The sequence below is a fragment of the Sander lucioperca genome, chromosome 21, assembly GCF_008315115.2.
Source record: "Sander lucioperca isolate FBNREF2018 chromosome 21, SLUC_FBN_1.2, whole genome shotgun sequence".
In the NCBI taxonomy this organism is placed as follows: domain Eukaryota; kingdom Metazoa; phylum Chordata; class Actinopteri; order Perciformes; family Percidae; genus Sander; species Sander lucioperca.
In genome coordinates, this window is record NC_050193.1 from 23,936,786 (window position 1) to 23,955,397 (window position 18,612).

An 18,612-nucleotide genomic window follows, 5' to 3' on the forward strand; every position below is an offset into this window, starting at 1 on the left:
ATTCAGCAGCTTAATCAGAGATGCAGTGGCGAGTAAACCACCTAAACTGAGTTTATACACTGTTTTTATTTGCGTAAGGGTTTACACACCTTTTTTACACATGCATGCATCATAGAAAGTGTTATCAAATCAAGGTTAGTTGTGTGATGATGGTGCTTCCGGAGTACAAACCACACACACACAAAAAAAAAATGGTATTTGTTAAAAAATAGTAGGTTCTCTGTGGGTTTTTTCTAGTTTTTGTAGAATTAAATGCAACTGTGCTTTGGATATATATAATATCAGCACAAGTTTTAAAACAAATTGATGTTTTTCAAAATTAAACTAATATGAAGAGGTTCACACAAAGTCCAAGATGATTTACAGACTTTAAAAGCCTTCATTAGAGCCGAGCGAGATTAAAGCCAACATCGTACAACCAGTATGGTCTTGCTCACAAAAAGAACATTTTCCTAATTTTCAATCATGTGTTTTTCAATTGATTTCCCTTTAATGATCACTCCCTGGAGGTTAAGGTTGACTCCTGTTTTATTCACCGCTGCATCTCTGAGTTTAAAAACAGAAACACACAACAAGCAACTACGGCACAAAATTCACAAAATGCACACTCTCTTTTAAACCCACAGACACGCCCGGTACACTCATATACTCGGTACTGACCGGGAGGTGACCTGCTGCTGGGAATGAGCATTGGGCAGGTCTTTAACGGGCTGGGCTCCAACCTCTGAGTTGGGGACATCTGGAGACGTCTGACTCAGCTTCAGAGTTCCTAACAGAGTGAGAAAAAACAATCTTTGATGACTCACATGTCTCTTTTGTCAGTGCTATAGTGGCCTTGGTCATTACAGCGGCCCAGAGCAATGTCTGTTTTGTTATAATGCAGGGTCAACATCATTGATTACGTTGATTGTATTACATTGATTTAACAGAGAGTGATTTAATAGCAGAGTGAAGGGAAGGAATGATCAGACATGTTTACAATAGCAGAACATGAGCCAGCATGAAAGGCATAACACATGGATATGAAAGGAGGCACATCCAACTGCAATAAAGCCAGAGAGCAACATTTGACTGTGAATAATGATTAACAACCTGCACCAGTGTTGACAGCCAAAATAAATACAACAGCAGAGTGAAAACTCATAGCTGTTACCTGAGCTGTTTCATCAAACCAAGTCCTAAACATCTCTGTCATATCAGTTTATAACAGTCTATATCTTATCGTGAAAATTGCTTTTTGTTCTAATGGCTTATTATTTATCCTGTTGAGCTTAACTGGCCGAATCCAACCACCCTACTATCACATGCTTTCTGGGAAAGTTCTTTTAAAGCTGAGTCAATCAATAGCTTTATGTGTTTTTGTGTTAAGGCTGCAACTAACGCTTATTTCATTTTACTTGCTTGGTCTATAAAACGTCAGAAAACAAGTTAAAAATGAATTTGATTCTCAAAAAAGTTGCCAATTAATTTTCTGTCAATCATCAAATTGATCAATAAATGTTTCTACCTACTTGTTGCATATTTATTTATTTTGGAGATTAAATCAAAAAACTGTGGTAGTGTAAAAGGGTTGCTTGTAGTAAAAACCCTACACAGAATTATGAGCCAACTCGGCAGCTCTAGCAAACTTTTGAGCTCATTGTTTTTGTGTCATGGCACATTTTCTATTTGGTTCAGTTTTAATGCTTACATGAACTTTGGTTCAGCTGTTTTCTGCAAACAAGCTTTAAAAAAATTGATTAAGAAAGTTAAACATTTAGCAGCTAAAGAGGTTTTTCTCAGGGGTTTGAAGAGGCGTAAAAGATAAGTAAATATAGTAGTTATATTCCCCAGGTGGCCAGAAACAGGACTCCGATGGCATGATAAAAATGTCTGGAACAACTGTGTGTTAACATGTTAGCAATGGGAATCTTAAAAGGTGATTATATGTCTCTGCACAGTATGCTGCTTAGAAATAAACAAATTAATCATTTAATAAAAAAAATGGTTGTAAGTAAAACTTAATCTTAAAGTTACAAACTACCTCTTTCCAAATAAGAGACTAGGCCAGTAACATGAAAAAGTAATATTCCTTGAATGTAGCACTACTGAAAGAAAAGCCATTTATATTGTATATTCAATAATGGTCAGTATTCATCACACTGTTGCAGCACAGATTCATTATTTTTACTGTATGTAAATGTATTAAATTCTGTACCCAGGGAGTGTATTAAAATGAGAAGTTATTGAGCGGGGCATTACATTACTCTTACAGTCAGACTGGGATTAAGAGTGTCTGTGAGCTTACTCCCACTCTCACCAGCATTGTTGGGGTAGGAGTCCATATCCAAGTACGAGGGCTCCTGGGTCTCCTGTGGACCCCCAACCACACCTCCGACCTCCCCCCTCTCCAGCCCCACCAGGTCAGAGAAATGGGGGTGGTGCTGGCCCTGCTGGCCCAGGGAGGGGTAGAGCGAGGACGAGGAGTGGCCCTCCTTCCTCTGCAGCAAGGGGGGTAAGAGTGACGAGCCCCCGGTGCCTCCAAGGCTTCCGACACCGGCGCTTCCGGGCAGCAACCCTGACGTCAGGCTCAGGCCTCCGCCCTCCTTGTCCCTCCATGGCAGCCAGCAGAGCTTCCAGGAGACGAAGAGGGAGACAGAGAGGAGGACGATGCCGCAGAATGTCACAATGACCGACAGCAGACTGACAGAGATCTCTACAGAGGACCAGAGGAAGACATGGAGGGGAGGAAGAAGAAAATAAGGAGATAGATAAACAGAAGATTCAACAAACAGAAGGCATCCATGACTTGGTCATTATAGTGTATGTATTTACAGAGAAAGAAAGAAGTCTCATTTAAAGATGTATGAAGAAAATGTAGTTTTAACAAGTCACGCTAGCAGCTCTATGAAGCTATACTTAGGCACAGCAATGCTTTGAGCTAAATGCTAACATCAGCATGCTAATATGCTCACACCAAAAATGCTAACATGATGATATTTAGCATGTTTACCATCTTCACCAGCGTAGTTTGATAGCATGCTAACACCTGCTAATTAGCACTCAACACAAACTCCAACTGAGTCTGAACGCCAATAGTTTAGGTCATCAACCAGAATATCAAATAAAAAGTTTGACCTGATGATGGTGCTACATGTAAAGTAAGGGGATCACCAACGTTATTAGTGCATCCTGAGGGGGACGTGAATGGCAACCCATCCAATAGTTGTTGAGACATTTCACTCAAAACCACAAATGTGAACCTCATGGTGGTCCTAGAGGAATAAGTCAGGGGATCACCAAAGTCAGTAGGATTCATTGTCAAGGGGAGGAAGGATGCCTGTAAAAACTTTCATTACAATCCATCCAAAAGTTATTGAGATTTCTGAGACAGGCCTACATTGCCATGTATAGAGCCATGCTGCTAGCATACATCTGGTATCTATGCCTAACATATCAGGAGTTAGCCACCGCGTGATCAACAATCCATGCATCCCCTTCACACACACACACACACACACACACCATTAACAGCATCACAACAACGTCTAAAAAATCCCAAATCACGGAGCAGGAGAAGGAACCCGCTGTAGGCCTAAATTAATGCAACCAACCCCTGAAGCTTATAAGATTCCACATTTGAATCCTGAGCTTAAAATGGAAGCAAAGGTTGGCAGAGTGGATATTGTCAATCTCTGTGCAATGTCATCCTGCATTTCCTCATGGTTATGATCTTTTCTTTTTAATCTGTGACAGCTCAGGGATTGGGTTTGAGGGAAGGATGGGATTGGGGGTTTGAATATGGGGCTGTGAAGGATACAGTGTGTGTGTTGGGGATGGTGGAGTATGACTCATTCGAATGAAAAAGTGTACAGAATAAAAGAAAAGCGCCGTTTCAGCACCAGACTGCCGGACAGTTCCAGCAACAGCCTCTGTCAAAGAGAGCAGAAATGAAAGAGAGTCGACATCAGCTCCAGAGCTACAGTAGGGAACTTTAGTAGTTCTGTTTATGGTTTTGAAGTGCACAACTGCACATGTCGGAGCCTATCATACGTACATTCATGAATTCATACATTATTATTAAAATACCTTATAAATATTCCATGAATATTTATAAATAAATAGACTAAATACACAATGAATATTTATAATGATCCTGTGCCGTTTGAAGTCTCTTCATAAATAGCATGTTTTGGGTCTGATTTATGTCTTGACAAAAGGACCAATCAGAGCCCAAAATGAACTACAGGCCAAGAGCCCTGAACATGAATATTCATAGGTTGTAAGTAGACCGAGAAGACTCATTACGATACAGTGTGCAGATTTTGCAAACCGAGTACGCTTCCCCACCTTGCAGCGTCTAACTGGAATTTTTGCCTCTCGCCATCTTGGGCTCCGTCTAGATAAGGGCCACCAATTAACATCTTCCTGTTTGCGTGCAGGCCAATCATCACCTTTGTGTAGAACAGCAATGACTTACCATCAGAGGAAAATGTTTCCTGAACCAGATCCATAAAAAAGGCCTCCTTTTCTTTAACCCCCTTTTCCTTCAATTTACTTCAATTCAGAGTGTCTTAATGAGCATGACAAAGACATAAACACTGTTAAATAACACAAAAGAGAATGAAATTGTATCTGTAACAGGCTGACAACAAGACTGAGTGAAAACAAGACAACAGCAGCCAATCCTCCAGCCCTGGGGTACATCTTCTGGAATTTGGTTTGCCTTCTGTCTCCACCTGCCCTCCCTCTCTTTGTCTTTCAATCTCTCCTCTATATAATCCCGTCAAACACCCCTATATCATTTCTCTTCCCATGCTGTCTGCCTCTGCACGCTATGACTGCGTTCCTCTCTTCAGCGACTGTCTCTTTGCTCGTCGCCCCTACCTATATGTATCTGTCCCTCCTCCCTTTCTCTGCCTCTCCTTCCTTGCTCTCTCTTTGGTGAATTATTCATCAGTCTGTGTATGTCATTAATCAGCACTTGTTCAAAAGATATGATTGGGGGGCCGCGGAGGTGGGGGATGGGCGAGGGCACATCGATCGGTCGCGGTGGTGAATGAGACGGGGTAGGAAGTGACAAACAAGGGATGGAAAGGGGGAGAAAAAGGGAAGAGAGAGCAAGGCAAGAGAGAATGTGACGATGGAGATCAGGAGACCAGAGGAGGGCAAAGTGATGAAGCGGGGGGAAAGGAAACGAGGCCAAGGAAGGTAGGATGAGGTAGAAGACATCAAGAAAGGACAGTAATGATGAAGGGGAATGGAGTGAAAGGGAAAACGATCCAAAGCACAGAATGGCCAACAGGGCTGGAAAGACAGGGAGAGGGTTGAAAACAGATTGCTGCACATGTTGAAACAGACATATAAGCTGACTGGGTTTATTCCCCCTTTCGTTTTCTCAGAGGAGGAGGGGGAGGAAGGGAGGAGGGTTGATAAAGTCGATGCAACAACCATGCCATGTGTGAAAGAGTAGAAACCAAAGAGGCAATGGTAGGGAGAAAGAGAAAGAGCCCGGAGCAGAGCGATGGAGGGAAACAACCTGACAATGATTTAGAGCAAAACATAAAAAGGGGAGGGGTTTAAGGATGAAAAAGGTTAATGTATTGATCTATAGAGGGAAAAACAAAGTGAGGAGGCAGAGGAGTAGGTTGTGTGCGGTTGGCAGATCATGGTGCGCTGATAAGACGGCTGTGATCAAACGTGCACAGGGACTGTCGGGGGCCAAACCACTCTGCTCCATTTGTCTCTCTTTAGGGCAGTCGCTGTACCTTCATGAGCACTGATCCTGCCAAAGATCCATCGCTAATCCACAAAGCATAAAAAGCCAGTCAGCGGGCGGTAGGTGGGTGGGTAGGAGGCCTCTGAAGTGCACCGTGAAGAGAGACTGAGACTCCCTGTCAATCAGCGACTGATGCAAGCCCACTGGGAGTTGTACATTGCTCCACATCAAAAACATCTCCGTTGCTTACACAAGCCATTCGCTGACAGCTTTCGGCGGTCGATGTCCTCAGAGGCTTTGGAGACTTCTGTCAGCAAACACCAAAAAATCACAGCTGGTAAGCGAGGGAGGCCAACGCCTAAAACCATGGTGTGACATTTCTTCACAGAGCCATCCAAATCTCCAGAGGCAACATGCAGCCAATCCAGGCTAATCTACACTGAGCCACAGATATCCGCGCTAATCTGCATAACAGCGCATTGCACTTCCTAATGCTTCAATGAGAACCCACACACAATGCTCTGCTCACAACACAATCCACGATGCAGCATTATGCACCTACTTAGTTTGGTAAAATAAAGAATATATATATATATATATATTCAATCCAGCTCTGAGATAACAATCACAGAATTCTACCGAGACTCTTCTGGGTCTCGTAAAAGAAATGGGATGGACATGATGGACATGTACCGTAGCCATTTCAATCTAGCAGATGAATATTTCATGGTTTGTTGTTCTGAGTGCACACTACCTCAACAATCTCTATCTTAGCATTTGTCATGTTGCTGTATGTGTCCGCAACTTCCGAGGCAATACTGAAATGATTCTACTGACGATTTTAAAATAATATTTGGAGTCAATATACTTTCATCACTTTCATGAAAAACATACCATATTTGAAGTTCTTTTTGTGTTCTTGTCAGGGTGTAAAAGCCTGATTTAGACCATAATGGGATACTAAAAATCTTTGGAGCCCATATTAACAGAATTCCTTTTGAGAGGGTGATCAGTTACTCAAAGCAATTCCCAAAATCTTTTCTTTTCTTTCACCTTTTCTGCCTTGTAGGCTTGAAAGGTGTCTGTTATTTCTATTGTAAAAGGTTGTTATGATTGGAGTCCATTTTAACTAGTATTAATCAAGCTGACCACAGCCTCTATTCTGTGTGAAGGAGGAAACTACCAATTTATACAAACCACCTTTCAAAGCGTTTGATACTACAGGGGTACCTTTTGGTTGAAGTATTGCTTTAAGGCAGGGTGAAGCAAATTTCACTGTGGCATGGCTCTAGGGATGGCAATGTTGGTCTGTCTATTAGATGGTTTGCCATCAAATTTTGTACGGACATTCATGTCTCCCTCTGGTTGAAATGTAATCGCTTTGGTGGTTCCCAGACTTTTCAGCTAGCACCATCGTCAGTATATATAATACTTTGGTTTATGATCAAATACCTGCAAAACTAAAGACAATCCCATTAGTTTTAGCTGTAGTTTGTGCTTACTGCTAATTAGCAAATGTAAGCATGCAAACACACCAAGTATGTACTTCATACAGCATACTGCATAATGCACACTGCGTTTGTCTGTAGTATGCAGAATGAAACCGTTAAATTTATTTATTTTGCAGAATGCCAGGCCAGGCTCAGTTGGTTTCCAGTTCCAGTGCATGGGCGTTCCAGCACTTTGCATTGTTCAAGGTTCAAAGTTCTTTATTTGTCATGAGCACAACAGTAATATAAGTAGTCACCGGAAATAACAATCTTAGGCCCCACATTGTGGGACACAGTAGGCAAGGTAGTTTGGTCCGATGTATATTTTAGATTATTTCCTAATCAGTACGACATCCAGAGATTTTTGTTTGCAGACTGCATACTACATGCTACATTTTGGCCAAATCAATAAGTACTGCTAGGAAGGTAGGCGGTTATTGAATGCAGCCTTAGTCTTGTTATAAACTGTTGAATCCTCTGAGAGCAAACGGGAGAAAAGCTTCCTTTATACTCAAGGAGTCAGTCTTGACAAATGCAGACGTTGTAAAATAGATTCATGAGAAGCTCCTGGTGTGTCAGTTACCTGGATCCAGCTGTCTGTTGCGACCTCTCAGCAGGTAGCTGAACTCCTGGCAGCGTTCACTCTGGCTGTAACCTCTCGGGGAGTTGAAGCACAGCTCCTCCACCAACACCAGCGCCTTCTTACACAGGTCTTCATCCCAGTCCCCCGACATCCTCCAATCCGCATCGCACTCTCACCAGCAGTCAGCCAATGACAGCGCAGCCCTCGCCGCCCTCGCCTATCGGACGGCGCCCGGGTAAGTAGAGGGTTGGCCCGTCCACCTTTTGCAAGGTGTGAACTGAGAAAGAGGAGGCAGCGGAAGTTGAGGGGCCAGTGGCAATAAAGGAAGAACACGAGGGGCTCTGCAGGGTGCCTTGGTCTGGATCACAGAGACCAGACTGACGTGCCCATGTATTACTGAGCGACACCCACCCCTCTCACTTTCCCTGGAAGAGATATAGGGAGAGAAAAATGGCAATGTGAATGTAGGGACATAAAAGTGTACAAATCAAGTTTTTGGCAGATTGGTCACCTTACCCATTAAGTGAGAACACTGATGCCAAAACCATCACTGTGTCCCTGATAGATCATTGGCTCTGGTGCTACATAATATCACTTTAGCATACACTATGAAGAGTGATACTAGAGAATTGGCATCATGTAAGAAGTGAGAAAAAAAACTACAGCAAAATTCTAAAGTCTGGAAGATTTGTGTTGAAATTGGCAAAAGTCACATTAAAAGTTCAGCCATATTATGAAGAAATATATCTTCACTATTTACTTATCATGTATCTATTTATTAGCCTCACTGCCGCTACCACATACCACAGGCCTTACTGTTGGTAATTGTTTTTTTAAATGTTTGGTAGAGAATACTGCCAGAAAAGAAAACTGTTGACAGCGAGGTCTGTAGATTAGCCTCATGTTGGATGCTGTGTATCATGGAGCTTTAAGGTTCATTTCAAATTGCAGACCCCTCACTCATCACTGTATACTTTACTCCACAGTAAATTTGCCCTCTCTGTCAAATCGCCGGCTTACTCACCTTTATATGTTCATATACAAAGGCATTTTAGGCAGGCTCCCATGTTACATATCTGAATTTCTTTCTTTTACACAGAGTACTTATGGTTTACGGTCCCAGAACACTATTTCATTGAATGTACCTCAAGCCCGGACAGAGTTGTTTAAAAAGGCTTTCATGTTTGCTGCACCTTCTACTTGGAATGACCTACAGAAAACACTCAAACTACAGTGTCTAATTTCCTTAAATGATTTTAAAGGTTATGTTAAAACCATAGAACATGAGTCCATCCACACGTGCAAATGTTTTAACTAATGGTACTTGAGATGTCTTTGCCTCTTTTGTGATTGTTTTGTGATTGTAAATTGTTTTTATATGTAACAAACTTGTTCTGCTATCTTGGCCAGGTCTCTCTTGAAAAAGAGATTTTATATCTCAATGAGACTATCCTGGTTAAATAAAGGTTAGATAAAAATAAAAAAATTTACCAGGGCTTACATTCTGCAAGGGCACATTGCTATTGCAATTTGTTAAACATTACATGTTCAATGCTTTGAAGACCAAAAAATAATTTCCATTTATCTCCATTGCAAAAGGGGTGGCAGCAGAAGGCTTCTGGGCAAATAAAATCACCATGTGTGGCCAGAAGAACTATACCAGTTACTTAATGAGCCTTAACCTACCTTTGAGGTATGAATATAGTATTTTGAATCAAATTAAAAAGTAGCTGAAAGCTATGTGGAGCTGCAAAGTTGTTCAGAGGTGTTGAGTCTTAGTGGGTTCGGCACTAGCAACCCTTTCACATTTCATTTCATTTAATTAATGTTAATATCGAAAGTATCACCTAATGCACGTTTAAATATACTATAAATAAATAAACCCAGTTTTGAATTATGTAGGATATATTTACCCCCCCCCCCCTTTTAGGAAGTGAAGGAGGTAATTGATGGGTGACTTTGTGCAGCTAAAATAGTGTATCCAAAAATAAACCTAGTTACAATGACTGTACTGAGTTACTATTGTATTTTCAAAATGTAAAAATGGACACACTATGCGTAAAAGCCTAATTTTCAATTTCTATTCCTTTAATGCCAATCTTCTTACTTTGAATAATGCCAGATGCTTCAGTACTCACTCAACCTGGTGCATACTTAATTACAAGGAACCGTACTGGCAATGATCTCCAGGGGAAACAGTGATGATTTTGGTGTCTAAAACTGACCAATGGGTCAATCATCCTGAAACATGTTATATTTCAAAGCAAAACACTCTTTACTGTAATTACAGAGCAATTTAGATAATTATGAGCTGTGTGATGAATCCCTAAAACACAAATATGATGAAGGAACTACAAACACTGTGAGAGTGAAGAAGTAGTGGTGGAGTAGTGGTTTCTCTTTTATTTTTAAGCTTTTTTTTTTTTTTTTTTAATTATTCAACATATTCAATCTATTGCCTGGAAGAACCACCAGCTACCTCAGATAGAGACAGATTAGCTTCACATAGATCTGTTGTACTGAAGAAGCAAAACAAATTAAAGCAATATGTCATAAAGATATGGTTTATGTGTTTTTACCTTTATTGACTCTTGAGGTTTTGGGCCATGTTGAATTTGCAAGCCAGAGTGAAGACACTCTACATGTAAAATTTACTTTGCAAATAGATTTGGCTGGGGAATGCGGAGTTATGCCTGCAGTACATGCATAACCTTTAGCTTGTTATTTTCCTAATGTTTCCAAGACCACAAACGGGAGCCTGTAGGCAAGTAGCCTTTTTTTTCTTGTCTTCAAGTTGTGAAAAGAGTTGAGCTCTTAGTCATCTAGCTCCAACTGGAATGCAGCATTTTTTCGTAGTCTCGCCAACACATCAGCATGGATTTGAACCCACTGTCGGATTTGTGGAGACTCTTTTGAAGCTCTTCGACATCCCCTGGAAAACAATTAGAATCAGTCAATAAGGTGAAGAGACACCAATAAACTGTAAAACCTCACCAAGGTTTGGAGGACTACAAAATCTCCTAAAACATCAGATTGGGGTATAATTCCATGTATTAAGTCTGACTGCCTGTACTCCTTGTCCTTTCTTCCAAGAGAAACTAGACTTCTTTAATATACTGTCTTTATTTTTGAACTTATTCTGTCTAAATAAAAGCAGGTCAATGCCCCAACTCCAGTTTCTCACACTCTGCGAGTCTCCAGGGACTCTGACTGAAAGAATCTATGCAAAGTTGTGTCTAATAATACAGATCCATTGCAAAAACCCTGGTATTGAATATGTCTTTCCAAACATCTTGTACAAGTTGTGATGTGGTTGGAAAATAAATCACTGGCAAAACAATGTTCATGGAGAGAGGTCAGCTCCCTTTTCCACCGAGCTGATTTGTCCTTGTGATGCAGTGGACCTATTTCTCAAACAAGGTGCCTGGACGGACAGGGGAAGGACTATTGATCATTTGATGTATGTTGTTCTGGGAAATGTCAGCGTCAGTCTTTGTGCATTGAGTGGCACCTCCCTAGCAAAGTACTCCTTACATGTCCATCTGTCTACCATCCATCAATCAATCAATTACTGCATTAGGCAAAGACATATTTCACTCTGAACAAGTTCCGAAACAAGACATGGATCCACTCCCTTTCCAGTTTTCTCCCTCTCCTCTTAAAGACAGATACACACGTTTCCCTTGTTAGCCCTCTGTCACTGTCTCTTTTGAGAAGCTGATTGTCACATTAGGATAGTCTGTCAATCTAAAAAAAAAAAGCTTAGATAATGCAGAGTCTATTTATCTGTCCATCTCAGCTCAGCCTATTGCTGAAAAATGAGTCAGAAATTAGCGAGTCAAAACGCCATCCAGACCTTACATCCTATACCCCCCCCCTCGAAAACACTCTCTCCCATTAAGATAGTAAATCTGTCTGAGTGACTTTAAAACCCAGGATATCGCAATCTGAGGAATGGCTGTCTGGCGCAAAACTTGCTGCCTCAAATGCCAGTGAGAGCATCAGGAGGGAGGGAGAGGCAAAGAAGAAATTGAGGAGACAGACAGAAAGAACGATTGTGTAGCAAGACAGAGGAAGAGGGATATAAGAGATGCTGACATTAAATTGAGGGCCAGACAGACAAAAAAGAGAACAAAGAAGGGCAGAAAAAAAACATAGGAAGCTGGCGGCGAGGGGTGACACAGCAACAATGGTAATAAAGGGTTTGGGGATGCAATTTACAACAAGCTAAATATTTACAGAGGCTAGTTATTCAGGGATAAATATGCCTTCGGAAACATGTTGACGAATCATTCCACTCAGATATCGCTATGCCCAGAGACGCACATTCCTACTGTAGTGTACAGAGCAACACTAAACCTCCCACAGACGCTCCATTGACTGCTGTTCTGCCTGGGATCAATACTCTCAGGGAACAAATACACCACAACACAGACCTGGGGTCTCATTTATAAACGTGGTGTATGCACAAAATGGGGCTGAAAATGTCGTATGCCACTTTCCATGCAAAGGTTGTTATTTATTAAAAACTAAATTGACGGGAGAATGTGCATTCCTCCACGCAAACTCTGCGTACACACATTTCGGGGACGTAGATGGTGAGGTGGTGAACTGAAGTCAGACTGCAGAAAGTAAATGTGGGAATAACGATTAATAACTATAACTCTTAATATTTTCAAGTATTGATGTTTCACGCACATTTCTTCACTCCATATATCATCCACGTTATCATAAAGATTAAATCCAGCAGTGTTATTTGCGCTTGTACTGAGTGATACTTGTTCCATAAACACCTTGTAAAATCCAACTAAAATCTTAAATCAAAATTAGTTCTTAATATTTAATCGGCGCTGTCTCACCGTCACATTGTCCACTACGGAGCGCAGGAAGAGGAGATGGCCGGACTCCATGGAATACAGGATAGCATCAAATACCCTAGCATTAGATAACCTCAGAACACAGTGTAAATAACTAAATATCTGTCTTTAATACTGTGCATATATCATCAAATGTCAAAGCCTGAAAATACAGCCGTTAAGCTTCTGTGCAATCATTACACTTAATGTCCTCGTTATCAGTCCGAACTTTAATACTGTTCGTGACCAAACCTGCATGAAGAAAAGTGTGTTTCCCTGAGACTTTCATCTTCAAATTGTATCTCGGGGTTAGGGATACCACTAGTTGATGCTGTGATTTTGGCAATGTGTTAACAATCACAACTTGTTGTAAACATATAAATACTGTGGTGGCCCCTGTGCGTAATGCTGCATGATGGCACTGCTGGCCCTGCAGGAGGACTACGCCAATGGAAGAAACAGGAGAGAAAGAGGCTTCAGGGACCATGACGATGACTGGCTAATATGCCGATTTAAGTTCCCTAAAGCTGTGCTCTTGGATCTATTTACTGAATTGGGTCCAGTAGAGAGAGCAACGTGCCGGAACCGTGCCATCCCGGTCCAAATACAGGTCCACGCCACTCTGGGGGCAACCGGATGTTTGCAGAGGGAAATGTCAGACAGCTGTGTGTTTTATATAATTATTATATATAATCTTCAACTTTATCGCTAAGGCTTGTTTGGATATAATATATAGTTCTGTTAAATCTTATCATATAGGGCTGGTATTTCGAAGCTGTCCCTGAGTGCCGTAATGCCTGCTGTTTTGGAAGGTATTATTAATACAGGTAGTCTATACATCAGAAATTATAATTCAATTTGCAGCAATTCCCGAGCGTCTGAGAAGTTTTTTGCTTTTTCCCCGCCAGTCGTCATGATTCTGCGTAAAGAACAACAATAACATACTGATCAGCATTCATGAGGTGCTTTGCATTGACTATTTATGGTTAAAAATGGGCGTGTACAGGGGGGGATAAGAGGCTGATTCACGTACGCACACTTGTGGGTAATCTGTGATTTATAAAGGGAACATTGCTTACAGTTGTGCGTACACACGGTTTTATAAATCTGATTTATTTTTGCCGTACGCCATTTTGGGCTTTTGGGCATACATACACTTTTAGTAAGGATCCTACGCACAGTTTTATAAATGAGATCCCAGTCGACTAGTGAGGTCATTGTCCAATTGGGCTGAGAAGACATGACGGCATGCAAGGTCACAGTATAATCACACTACGGAAAAGGGAGAATCAGTATACAGAGATCCTGTCCAATCACATCAGTGAATCACATCTGCATTAGTGCCCAAAAAAGAAAGAGGAGGACGAGTTTAGCCCTACACAGGTGTCCTTGAGTAAGACACTGAGCCCTTGGCCAGCCCTTCCTGTTAATCACTAAGGATAAGAGCATCAGCTAAATGTCTCATTTTTAATGGCTCACTCCAGCCGTAACATCCTCAATCTAGCTTACAGGCGATGAAGCAGATGAGGCGTTTATATTTGTATCCCCTTATAATGAAGGGATCATTCTTGTATTTGCACTGGAAGGACACATTTGGAGCATCCCTCAAGTGCACAGAGAGCTGAGAAAGAAAAATCCAACAAACACAATATAAATTTGAGTGAGGAAGCACATCCAAAATGTGAGGAAGAAATCTCGACACAGTACTCCCATTTCTTATTGCTGGGGTATACAACCAATAAATATTTATCTAGTATTGAATACACCCCCTCACTTTTTCTTTTAGAGTAGTTGTATTGGATTTCTTATTTTGTTGGCTCAGGACTTCTCAAACAAGAATTCCAGTGGTTTTCTCTCTTGCTCAGAAATTTCACCGAACAGCTACAAACAAACTCCTCGAGCAGGGCGAATGTGAATTTGATAAAACCCAGGGGGCAGGTTTTTCAGTAACAAGGATCATGTTAGAGCGTGCGAGTGAAATCTGAAATCTGTATGTGCAATCTGTCTCCGTGGGATAAATCACACACCTCAGCTGGGTTTGGGAATTACAGTGATAAGGCATTTGAAACGCTGCTGTCTGCTGAATAAGAAGTAGAAGACATTCAGATGCTTACCACAAACCTGTGATCTATTGCAACCCCATATCATCATTTGGGATTTCATTTTCTAGTCCAATTATGTTTGTCTTTGTAAAATACGTGAAATGTGAGTCTGCTACAATCGTAGCTTTTCCAGTTCAGATGCAACTGGATCAATATTATTAGCAGTGGGAACAGTAATAAAAGTAGTAGTAGTAGTAGTAGTACCTTGAGGTTCTTCTGAATTTAATTTAAAATCATATCCTTATTCCCTTAATAAAAGTCTTTTTCAGTCTCACCTCCTCTCTCTAATAGGAATTACTGTTTATTGCTAAAATGAATAACAATTTTTATGGGGAGAAACTGAACACCTTTATAACACCTTTATAAATTGAGAACAGTCAGACCCTTTTTTGTGGGAGAACATAATGCTTCTGTAGCCAAAGGAGATTAATCCATTGGATATACCTAATAGGATGTTTCAGTCGGATCTCATTGAACCTGCTTTCAAGTCCTCATATCTACTATCACGCTCTTTCTTTTGTTTTCATCTTTACCTGGAAGTCATCTTTTTATTGAAACTCTCATCCTTGCCCTGATTCTTTTGTTGTTTTTTTGTTTGTCTGCAAATTTGCTTAAGAGTTTAAGTGAATTTCACAATTCCCATGTCTGCGTGTTAACGCCAATTTTTGCATTACAGTAAGAGTATTTCCTTTAATAATGTGTCATTTCTCTACAGACTGGCGAATGGCTCTGTTCCAGACTTTGATGCTGTCTGCTCTGCTGTACCCTGCTGGGCTGTATCATGTTGGGTACCATCTCAAATCGATGTACTCATGTATCCTTAGATCATCCGCCATTTGTCAGAACTATCCCTGATTCATAGAGGTCATGACCTCTCCCCACCGGCGCTGGCATATCCTCCTTTTTGTTTTGCATCACTTCTTTTCGAGGCCACAGCGTTGTCTGCCTGAGACAATGCTATCATCGCTCCTCTCTGCTCATTCGGCTGTGACAGATTGATGCACCGGGGTAAACAGATAGGGCTACTACAACACATCTTTTTGGTTACTCCAGTGGAGCATTACTGTGTTTCGCCAGGACAGAGACAGCGCCGTATAAGGCCAAGATTGAGCGTGGGGATATTAATGTCTATTGACTAGAGGTAATAGCTTTGCCGAGCCTCAGCTTTGAGGTTGTTCCTATAATAGCTCCTGGACACCCTTTCAGCTCCTGAACACCCTTTCAGCAAATAAATAACATAAGGTGGGGGAGAGTGGGCCTTAATATCTGCTTAAGACCATATATCTCTATAAACATGCAATCAAACCCCCCTTTACATCCAAGCAGACACGCAGTCTCCTTTTATCTCTATTTCTCTCCCACATTCACACATATCAAAGGTCGCTGTTCAGGCTATCACACCTTTTCACCACTGTGGGCCTGTTGGAGCAAGTGTCTAAATTGTCTATATGGGGCAGGAAATAGTGAGCAAGTGGCCAGCCAGGAACCCTGGGATATTGGTGCTGCTCTTCCTGTCTCTTGCACAGCCAGTGTAGCTGCAGAGCGGGACCTATTTACAGACAAGGAGTGTAATCACACACACACACACACACACACACACACACACACACACACACACACACACACACACACACACACACACACACACACACACACACACACACAAACACACACACAGCCGCCCTCACTTCATTTTTCACCTACCGCTATTTCGGAGTCGGTGAGTCAGTGTGTCTCAATGGTTGTTTTTTTTACCATTTGCATAAATATGGTTCTCTGTGGCAAGCCAGCGCAACTGTGCCTTTGATGGTAGGGGGGAGTGGGGTGGGGTGCGGGTGTGGGTGGGGTGGAGGGCGAATTACGCACGTCTTACGCACGTCAACCTGTCTTCTGTGTGTTTTCTGCGTGCTCGTGCGCGCACCCTTACTGTCTGTTCATTTTATATCTAATAGCGTTTGCGTGGAGAAAAAAGTTAAATGATCATCATCAGTGAGGATAGCTGCCATTGATACAGTTGTGATACAGATACGAGCCTTTTATCTGTTGTAGAGGCTAGTACAGCCTACATAGCCTGTACAGACTGCCTCCACACAACATGCATCCCACTATATGCTCAAAACATATCTACCTAAGGCAGAATGCAATATAGAAGAGCCTGGTTGATGCACAAATAATATAGGCTACATTAACTATTTATAGAAAACAGACACATGCTGCTAGATTTAGGGCATATTCAGCAGAGCCCAGTGCGGGATGCAGGATCAAAGAGATATGATGCGAAGAACGCACACATCGCAGATATTACAGACCCGAATGCATGCTGGTTACAGGAGTAACGAAGGGGATATCTTCCTACCTTGGCGTTGCAGAAATCTCCCTCTGTCCAATTTCCGATTTACGAGCTTCTCCGCTGTTTTAGTCAGATGCGACGCTTGTAAAGGGGCATTCCGCCCTCTTTCGCGCTGTCCACCGCCTCCTCTCTCTCTCTCTCTCTCTCTCTCTCTCTCTCTCTCTCTCTCTCTCTCTCTCTCTCTCTCTCTCTCTCTCTCTCGAAGACGCACCGAGCAGTCAGCCCCGCAACCGGGATGGCAGACTGAGAGAGAAATGAACAATATGATACTTCCCTCCCCGATTTTCCCTCCCGTTTCCTGTGTTCCTCTTTTATATTTTCCCCCCTCCTTGTGATTTTTCCTCCTCTCTATTTCACTATCCCCTCCCTCTCACTCTTGCTCGCTCACTCCTTCTCCTTTTTTCCTCCCTGTGCTCTGAATACTAATACTCTGTCTCTCCATTCACTGCCTGTACAGCCCGGCCACTGCTAAAGACATGCTGATGTATGTGGGGCATGTAGCGAGAACGCCAGAGAGGGCGAGGCGGTGTGTGCTGGGGTGTTTGTGTTTGGGGGGGGGGGGTAATAGTGTGGAGGATAATGGCCCTTTCAGCCTGGAGGGCACATGGGTTGGTTAGAAGGGCCCGGGATCTTGTTTGATCTTATTAAAACTGTGATTAGATAATAATACTCCTCTAGATACCCCTGGAGAGGTGGTGGTGGTGGGTGGATTGTGGGGCTACATAAAATGTTCCTCCTTCTTATGGTAGCATCCCTGGGATGAGAGGAGGAGGAGGTGGAAGTGGAGGTGGGGATGGGGGAGTGTGAGGAGGAGGTGTTGCTTGGATGTCAGGCAGTGGAGAGCAGAGATGGAATGGAGGGCCAATGTTCGGCTCTGAGCCAAAGAAGGACATGGCTCTAGCGCGTGTGTGTGTGTGTGTGTGTGTGTGTGTGTGTGTGTGTGTGTGTGTGTGTGTGTGTGTGTGTGTGTGTCTGTGTGTGTGTCTGTGTGCGTGTGGGCACCATGGAAACCTCAATGAGAAGAGCAGCTGAGGTATACAGAGGCCACGATCTAGTTAGAAAGATTAGAGTCGTGATTAGATTATGATATTCCGGCAGGCCTCATATAAGCAGAGAGGGGGCACATAAAAATGTTTCTGTGTTTTATGGTAACATCATCGGTAGGATAATGAGGTACGGAAGCATATTTACGGAAGCGTATTGCATTCACCATAGAAAAAAAAAATTAGACACTTTATCTCGTAATTACGCGATCTTTTCTCAAAATTACGAGATCTTTTCTCAATATTACATCAGAATCTCATAATTAGGAGATCTTTTCTCAATATTACGAGATCAGGATCTCGTAATTACGAGATAAGGTGTCTAATTTTTTTTTTTCTATGGTGAATGCAATACGCTTCCGTAATGAGGACCCTCCGCGGATGATCGGGAATATGTTTTAGACATTGTATCCAAGTGGTTGTTTTTAATGTGATGTTCCTCAGGGAGCCCTTTGGGGTCCTTGATTTGTTCCCAGAGGGGACTCGCCCA

At 42.1% G+C, this 18,612-nt stretch overlaps 1 protein-coding gene across 2 annotated transcripts in view; it reads right to left on the reverse strand.

The window, feature by feature from the left end:
• The window catches only part of syt3 (synaptotagmin III), a 34,464-nt gene extending 17,049 nt beyond the window's left edge, over positions 1 to 17,415 (reverse strand). Inside the window, exons 1-5 of one of the 2 annotated variants that reach the window (XM_031318925.2) lie at positions 17,086 to 17,415; positions 10,351 to 10,703; positions 7,772 to 8,048; positions 2,300 to 2,695; positions 661 to 769 (exon numbers count right to left, since the gene is read on the reverse strand). In XM_031318925.2, coding sequence (XP_031174785.1) covers positions 661 to 769; positions 2,300 to 2,695; positions 7,772 to 7,922 — 656 coding nt within the window. In that variant the 5' untranslated portion in view covers positions 7,923 to 8,048; positions 10,351 to 10,703; positions 17,086 to 17,415. Of the gene's footprint in view, positions 1 to 660; positions 770 to 2,299; positions 2,696 to 7,771; positions 8,197 to 10,350; positions 10,704 to 17,085 lie in introns of both variants that reach the window. The other variant, XM_031318924.2, reaches the window with a different exon arrangement.
• Between the last annotated feature and the right edge of the window lie 1,197 nt (positions 17,416 to 18,612).